The 8,434-nt window shown below is 41.6% G+C and overlaps 1 protein-coding gene across 1 annotated transcript in view; it reads right to left on the minus strand.

Annotated features, from left to right (window-relative positions):
* Positions 1–2,908: 2,908 nt before the first annotated feature.
* LOC132860671 (voltage-dependent T-type calcium channel subunit alpha-1I-like) overlaps positions 2,909–8,434 on the minus strand; it is a 57,831-nt gene continuing 52,305 nt past the window's right edge. The window contains exons 31-35 of the mRNA XM_060891931.1: positions 7,725–7,871; positions 7,512–7,628; positions 6,104–6,212; positions 5,588–5,817; positions 2,909–4,530 (exon numbers count right to left, since the gene is read on the minus strand). Coding sequence (XP_060747914.1) covers positions 4,045–4,530; positions 5,588–5,817; positions 6,104–6,212; positions 7,512–7,628; positions 7,725–7,871 — 1,089 coding nt within the window. The 3' untranslated portion in view covers positions 2,909–4,044. The remainder of the gene's footprint in view (positions 4,531–5,587; positions 5,818–6,103; positions 6,213–7,511; positions 7,629–7,724; positions 7,872–8,434) is intronic.

The following is an 8,434-nucleotide window of genomic DNA, read 5'->3' on the forward strand; positions in this document are numbered from 1 at the left end:
ACAAGAAGGTCAACTCTGTAGAGTTTAAATCACACATCTAATATTAAAATGAAATAAAAATGCAAGAGCAAAATTAAAGTCCATGATGCAAGTGCAAAGAATTAGAGATGTGTTTATTTGGGCTATTCCAGTAATCATAGTGAGTACACCAGGCAGGGGTCAAAACACAGGGTGGAGAAAAGAAAAAAGAAAAACAGGCAAGGTTCAGAACCAGGTGGAAAAAAAAAAAAAAAAAAAAAAAAAAAACCCTGACAGGAACCAGGAAGTAGAAAAGTAGTGAAAAAAAGTTATTACATTTCTATATAAATATGCCAAGAGCCATGAGCAGGAAGAAGACAGCAAACTTAAGTCAAGTGAGAGAGTTAATAAGAAAGAGTAGAAAGTTCTGACCAAAAAAGTAGGAATTAAGGATCATCTAATCAGAAGAAGTGGGTGTTAATTAATGAGAACAGGAAGTTCTGACTAAATATGGGAAATGTTGGGAATAACTAACAGAAAGAGTGAGAGATAATGAGAACAAGAAGCTTTGAATAAAAAGATAAGTTAAGGGAATGCTGAAAGTGTGCTGGGTGAGCGAACAGGGACAGAATCCGGTTCTGACGAGCAGCTGATTGACAGGCGTCAATCGTGGCTACACATGTTGATGACTGGACGTGTCACGTGTCAATAAAAAAAACGCATCTACAAATGTAGATTAGTACACCAACACCGCTTCAGCTCCACATAACTCAGGAAGACTTCTAGGGTGTGGGAAAAACGGAGTGCGTCCCATAATGGAAAATTTTTCTCACCCCTAAAAAGACTGGAAAACTGTGCATGAAGGTTTCATCGTCATTGGTAGCATAGCACACATGCAGATCAATATACAAAGATATAAGTACATACGTTCAAGCTCAGTAATGGTACGGTGGCGAGTCCGTCCGGCTTCGAGTGCTCGATAAAACCCTGTCTAATACTCGACACTGTTAGACATTAAACCTACATAAGCCTTCATAAACATGACATGACACTCTCATGTAATCTGCCGGGATTTGTTCAGATTTCCAGATTAATACATCATACATTTTTTTTTTAAATCATGTTAATCTAATCAGCCAATCAAAGTTAAGGTGAGTTAAGGTGAGAACTGTCACACTAGCTTTCTGTAAGAGACGTGTGGGTCATTTCTACAGAATAGGAACTTTGACACTTTGTCTTGCAGCACAAGATCCCAAATGAAGGACGTGCTAATGTTAGTTTGCTAAAATTCCCATTAAACCCAGCTGTAGATATTTAGAACTTTCAAATTCAGGAAAGTTGTGTTTTAAAGCTTCTTCTGTTTCCACCTTGATCATGTTTATCTGGTAAACATCGTGTTCCTAAAGCTTCTATTTGACCGTGGCTTCAGAGGTTTAAAACTAGAGTTGTGCATCAGGAAAAAAATATCACGAGAACATCCGGTTCTGGTCCCATGAAAGCAGGAAGGAATGATCAGCTATAAAGCTTTCAGAAGACATTGAGGTGTTTTTGACGCAGAGTTGTGCTTGCAAGTTCGTTCATGACCTTCAGCACCTGCTTTATACTCGTCCGGGTCTCTGTGGTGTAAATGACCAATTTGAATAAATTTTGGAAACCAGAACCAACTGGGTTCATTAAAAATATTGCCAGCAGGTACAAAGAGTAACAATAACTGCTATGTTGGTGGGATTGGTCAGGCTTGCTGAGGACCATTAAACGGATTGGTCGACTGGGGCAGAATTTGTGAAGAATTACAATTGGGTGGAGTTCCTTTGGTAGCAGGTGGAACTGGGTTTAAAACACAGTCGTGTGCACATCTCTAGTCTGGTTTTACTCTCTGAACTCGTTTGTAACAGATAAGAGAAACATTTTAAGATGGACATGATGGACATCTGTTTAACTGTGAGAGCAAGAAAGTGTTGTGCCATGTTCATGATGCATTAATGGAAGATTACAAAAATGATTTCCTTCCTTCACTCCTGTCTGAAAATCCAGCTCTTTCCTTAGTGGTATGTTCCAAGGCCCTGAGTTCTAAATGACCTCATTTATTCATTTCATCCTATCAGATAATGAGAAACGGTGTGTTCTGATTGGCCCCCAAGGTTATGTCCACTATGTGCACTATTCTATCCTATTGTAATAACATCATATTTAGACGTGTTTAGACGCAGGGCATACACAAAGCTACGCTTTATTGCTGTATCGTCAGGTTCCCATTTGTTTTCTGGTCCACTGACAGCGGATTTGTCTTCAAATCTCCAAGATGATCTTGGAAAGTGAGAAAGCCCTTCATATTTGTGTCTTTGAGTTTCATGAAATAAATTTGTAAAACCTAACACTTTAAACCTAAAGCTAACACTGTGTCGAGCACTGTGACGAGAACTAGTGTAGTCTTGACTAAACCACGACACCATTGATATACTGTACAATGGTCACTTGATGACATCGCCACATTATGGACAGACAACCACTACCAGTCAAAAAGAAAGTCATCAACAGGTCAAGCCAAACATTTTTCAACGATAACCCCTGAATCCTATAAACAGAAAGCAACACATCAGGGACGCTAAGTGCTACGGTAGGACTACATTAAAATATCATTTCCTCTCCAGTATTTTGAGTGCCATATTTATAGGTTTAAAAGATGTCCCATTTTTGTACATGAGCTGGTCGAGCTAAGCTAGCTACAGTACCGATAGAGCGAATGAGTGCAATTAGCAAAATTCCAGGAACGATAGCATGTAGCGTCCTATTGCAGTCCAATAACCAACCATGTCAGAGTAATGCTGAAAAAATTGGATCTGTTGCAAATCTAATAAACCTAGTAACGTCATATGACACTCAAATTAAAGCTCTCGCGACATAACCTCTCTCTTGTTAATTCAGACACAGCTGCTTCATGATGGTTCCGCTTGTGTGATGCAAGGGCTGCTTAGTCCTTCTTCGCTTCTTGTTTTGTTGTCAGAAATTCCAAGCATCACTTCTTTTTCTTCTTCGTCTTCTTTTTTTTTCGTCCCACTTACAAAATCCCCTCCCGATACCGAAGATACAAAATCGGAAGTCACTTGCAGGAGACGGTTTAAAATCGGACAGAGAAACAGTAGGACTGGGCTGAGGACAAGGCAACAATAACACATGTACTTCCCTCGTTTCCATTACTGCCGACCTGTTTATAAAAAAATACCTCAGTAAAAATCACACTGCTATCGTCCGGCATTGACATCGTCATACGGATCTGTGTGTTTTAAAATTTCAAGTTGTCTGTGAAGAGATGCCGTCATGCAAAATATTTTTTTTTTTTTTACAATTTTTCTTTTTTTGCTCCTTTTCATAGACAGCAAATACATTTCCATCTTAATGTCCTTGAAACAAGTCTCTGATCTTGGCCCCTTATTGCATTCTGCACAACGCCGAATTCAGTGAGCTTCAATCGCACATACGCATACACACGAATATGCGCACACACGCAGACGCATGCAAGCATTTACTTTGTGCGCACGATGCTGCTAAATATAGCTTTGATTTTTTTTTTCAGCCCTCTCAAAATCTTTCTTCCCAGCCGCATGCCCTTTCCATAAAATGCAAAAGTTCCTTGCTATAGCTTTGTAGCCTTTCAAGGTTGCTACCGATTTTTTTTATCAATGAATATTTTCCATTTTAACTCATTTAATTTACCAAAACATAAACGAAACCGCTACATCCTACTGCGCTTGCATTTGGACATCCTGATTTGAGCTTCCTCAACCATCAGGATTTAGTATTTGGTGGTTGTTTGTATTGTCCCCTGCTTCTGTTGCTCTGTAGGGTAAGAGGTGCATGTCGGAGTGGATCCAGCTCCTCTACGTCCCTCTCTCTTGAGCAAAATAGAAAACAGGACCAGGCCACGGATGAAAAGAGAGACAGTGCTAGATCAGGATTTGTTCTTATTTTGTTCCTCACAAGGAACATCACGTGTCCAACTTTGAACATCTCCGAGCAGAAAAATGCAACAAAAATACGGAGAGGAAAAGTCGCAAACCACGTAAAGTGTAATGAAAAAAGAGGGTTTCATCTGTTTTTCCTCAAGCCTGCCTCTCTTTGTTGACTCGTAATTTCACCTTCCGACGCTTCTTCCTTTTCTTTTCCTGTCCCCCGGAGACTAATCAGTTGCATTCCCTCTGATCCTTCCTTTTCCCCTTTGCTGTCCTTTCCCCCTTTCCCCTGAGCCAAACTTCCAGTGCTGTTGCTCTTATTAACCAGTTGGGGCACCAGAGAGCTCGGCGAGAGCAGTGATGTTAAAGAAAGGCTGCTCAGTGTTTCTGAAAACTGTTCACTGTTGCAGGCCTTGTTGGAACTATGTAAAGAACCCTGGCAGCTGCTTTGGCCCACTCTGTTAGCATGGAGGTCAAAGGCTGGTCTCAGCGTCTCTGTAGAAAGACCTCTGTTGGGTTCCTGTGAAGATGAGACACTGAAGCTAAGCCCTTCCTCCATAGTGGTCTGCAGACTTCCCTCTGAGCTGCCTGTGGCCAAGGACGAGTCGCTGTGAGATGCGTACTAAAGAAAACCAAGAGAAAGAGAGTAAATACCATTAACAAGTGCAGGCAAGAACGATCATTACGATTACGAGAACTTTCCCTTCAGTCCCTATTTCTATAACAGGTGCAAATATGTTTTATACAGGACCAGGCTTTGCCACAAAGAGCCTTCAAAGCACTTTGTAAGTCACTGTGAATACAGGGCATCTGTTAAATACAAATACAATACATTTTAATTTTATAGACATCAAACAGGCCAATGTCTACTCTAGCGCTGGTCTTACTCTCGGTCAGGATCCTGCTCGTAGCCTCAGCATTAGTCTAGATTAAGACATGGTTATGGTCTCCGGTCCCTGCCTTAGATGTGGTTGAAGCTACAAACCCAATCTCGGGTTCATTTCTTTGGTCTGTCATGGCTCCAGAACATTTATACTATCTGACAAGGATGTAGCACCTTGTTTTACATTAACATTTACAGCATTACAGCATCTTATCCAGAGTGACTTACAAAAGTGCTTCAGTCTCTAGTCCAGCGTCCACCTTCAAACTTTGTCTGTGATAAGGACGTTTTGGTCCTCTTGTAATCTCAGTAAAAGTTCCAGCCTGATTCATGCCCTTGGTCATTGGCTTCATTCCCAGATGTAGTTTCAAATCAAGGCTCAAGCCCTGGACATAGACTTGATCAAGGCTCAAGCCTCAGCCTTAATCTTAGTCAAGGCTAAAATCCAGGACATGTTCTCAGGCCAGGCAGCAGAACTTTCCATATTCTTAGTCAGCGCTTGAGCTCCAGGCTTCTTGGTAAAAGCTCCAGCCCAGGATGTACTTTAGACTATGCCTCAGTCATGGCTCTAACTGCTCTAGTGACCTCCCACTTCCCAGTGATTCCTTAGCTCCTATCTCTGCATTGTCATAATGACTGTCATAGAACATAGAACACAATGTAGCATGTGATGTAAGCTGTCATGATACCAAATATTATGACAGCTATCATGCTGGTTGAATTGAACCTGACACTTGTTACTAGACCTAAACTGTCAAAAGAGCTAATGACATCTATGTGCAGCAACACACTTCACCTGTGCTGTGAGAAGTTCAGTGTTAGCCCCAGGTGAGCGAAGGGAAGCCCAGGATGCTGGAGAGCTCAGCCTCAGGCCTCTGTGCTTGTGACCCAGGCGAGTCCTCGGGGGTACCGGTAAAGCTGCTGCTGCTGGATGGAAAAACTCAGCAGGAAGATGGAAGACAGCGGAGGAATCACTTCTAGTACCATTATCATTTCTTCTAAAACTGCTGCTACACAGAGACCCACCTGACAGAACCAGACAGAACATAACAATCACTTCATATATTCATTAACACCAATTTATTCACTTTCTGTCTTTACACATGATGGAGATTTTTTTTCTTAAATAATATGTTAACGTTAAATAATACTGTAAATAATGATAGTTAAGCAAAATTAATATCAAATTTAATCAAAATTCATGCAGATTAATGACATTAATTAATTTTATCACATAAAAAGTCCAAAACATAAAACACTTTCTGAAGCTCTTCAGATCTTTTATCTGACGCATGATTGTGTTGTATGTTACCGATGCTATGGCGGTTTGGTGTGTATGTCTTCCGGAGCCATCTGTGACCTCCGCCCTCGGCTCTCGCTGCTTCTTCACCCCCTGCTGCCTCCTCCAAGCTTTTCTCCATCTATACGGTAATCATAGCAAAGCTCAGCGAACTTCAGTACAGCTTTTCACTTCCATCGCATCAGAGCCTGGCATTAAAACTTAATTAACTCACTCTCACTCATTCATTTTCTACCGCTTATCCGAACTACCTCGGGTCACAGGGAGCCTGTGCCTATCTCAGGCGTCATCGGGCATCAAGGCAGGATACACCCTGGACGGAGTGCCAACACATCGCAGGGCACACACACACTCTCATTCACTCACACAATCACACACTACGGACAATTTTCCAGAGATGCCAATCAACCTACCATGCATGTCTTTGGACCGGGGGAGGAAACCGGAGTACCCGGAGGAAACCCCCGAGGCACGGGGAGAACATGCAAACTCCACACACACAAGGTGGAGGCGGGAATCGAACCCCCAACCCTGGAGGTGTGAGACAAATGTGCTAACCACTAAGACACTGTGCCCCAACTTACTTAACCTACTGATAAATTCATATAACTCACTTATTATTATTCATAACTAAAATGATCTAATTCCTTCACATAGATGATTCTAAGCACCCATTTGATGACGATATGTTCTGTTGTTCTATGTGCTGAGCCTGAAACCTGTGAAACAGGAGAGAAAACTAGACCCTCCGTCTCAGTCTGCAGGATTTACTTATCTTATTTCTATAGTCTATGGGCTCATTAGCACGAGTCCACGGTAGTTCTCACTGATTAGGGTCCATTAAAAAAAAAGCTGATGCTGAGGGAGATTTAAACGATTACAGTGGTGTAAAAATGGCTGCCACAGAGCTGCCAGGCTCTTTAGGAGAGAACAGCGCAGTTCTAAATGTTTTGTTGCTCAGATTTTATGCAGCAGATGTTGAATCTTTCCCATAAGAGGCTTCATTAAAGACTGTTTTGTAAAAGTACAAGCTGAGCATCAAGCATATGGAGAGTTCAACATCTCACGTCTCACCGCTGCAAATTAGTCAAAATTCACACAATTTATAAAGTTACAATCTTTAAAGTTCGACACAGAGTTCATCTAAATTCTGTAACAATCCCATCATTTTCACTGCATCACATCCATGTGAATTTCTCATTAGATCAGGACTCAAGTCTGTGCCATAAATGTTATTCATTTAGAATTAATCTTTATTAAACTCCATTTAAAACAACCATTAAACCACTGAAACAGAAAGTAATTCATCAGATAAAACTCCAAATACTAATCTGAAATGAGATCGAGTTGTTTTGTTAGACTGCTTTATTACATAATTGTAAATAATGTCGTCTTTCTGACTTTCCGATCTAAAGATCACCTGATAAACGTTCTGTTCGTCCTGGACGAGGTCGTCTGGGCGCGCCGGGGAGGACGATGGGTCTGAACCTCTCTCTGATCTCAGAGACACTCGCTCCAGCTCGGCCATGTGGATCTGCTGCGTGTGAAAGGGGACACGTTAATATGTGTTGTGTATTGATCTTTATGTGCAGTGTGAGAGGCGTGTGAGTGCTGGACAGTGACGTAGCTGTACCTCCTCCGGGTGACTCTTGTAGTCTTTACATGATGATGGAGACGAGTAGTGATGGAAGACGGAGCCTGAGAGCTTGTCTATCAGTAACATCTCTCCATCAAACGTGTCTTTAATGAGCAGAGACACACTGTCCAACCAGATGTTCTCCTGACACACACACACACACACACACACACACACACACACACACACACATTAAATGGTCAGGATGGGTTAAATGTTACAGTGACACACAGACATTTAAGTCCACTGTTAACAATAAGAACTTTGTTCCCATCATCCATCCATTATTTAATCCACCCCTTCATACAGCAGTCACTATTCATCATCCATCCATTCTTCCTTTCATCCATTCATCTATTTATCTTTTAGAAGAGAACAGAAGCCATTACAAGTAGAATATTCTAGAAGAGTATAGAAGTATATTCTAACTTTGGAGGTTGGGGTCAGAGTTCAAGGTCAGTACACAGCACCCTGGTGCAGTGAAGGTTAAGGGCCTTGCTCAAGGGCCCGACAGTAGCAGTTGGCAGTGCTGGGGATATGGTGGTTTTGTTTGTGTGGGGGTTTTGTTTGTGTGGTGGTTTTGTTTGTGTGGGGGTTTTGTTTGTGTGGGGGTTTTGTTTGTGTGGTGGTTTTGTTTGTGTGGTGGTTTTGTTTGTGTGATGGTTTTGTTTGTGTGGGGGTTTTGTTTGTGTGGGGGTTTTGTTTGT

This window comes from Tachysurus vachellii, chromosome 18 (assembly GCF_030014155.1).
Source record: "Tachysurus vachellii isolate PV-2020 chromosome 18, HZAU_Pvac_v1, whole genome shotgun sequence".
NCBI classification, from domain to species: Eukaryota; Metazoa; Chordata; class Actinopteri; order Siluriformes; family Bagridae; genus Tachysurus; species Tachysurus vachellii.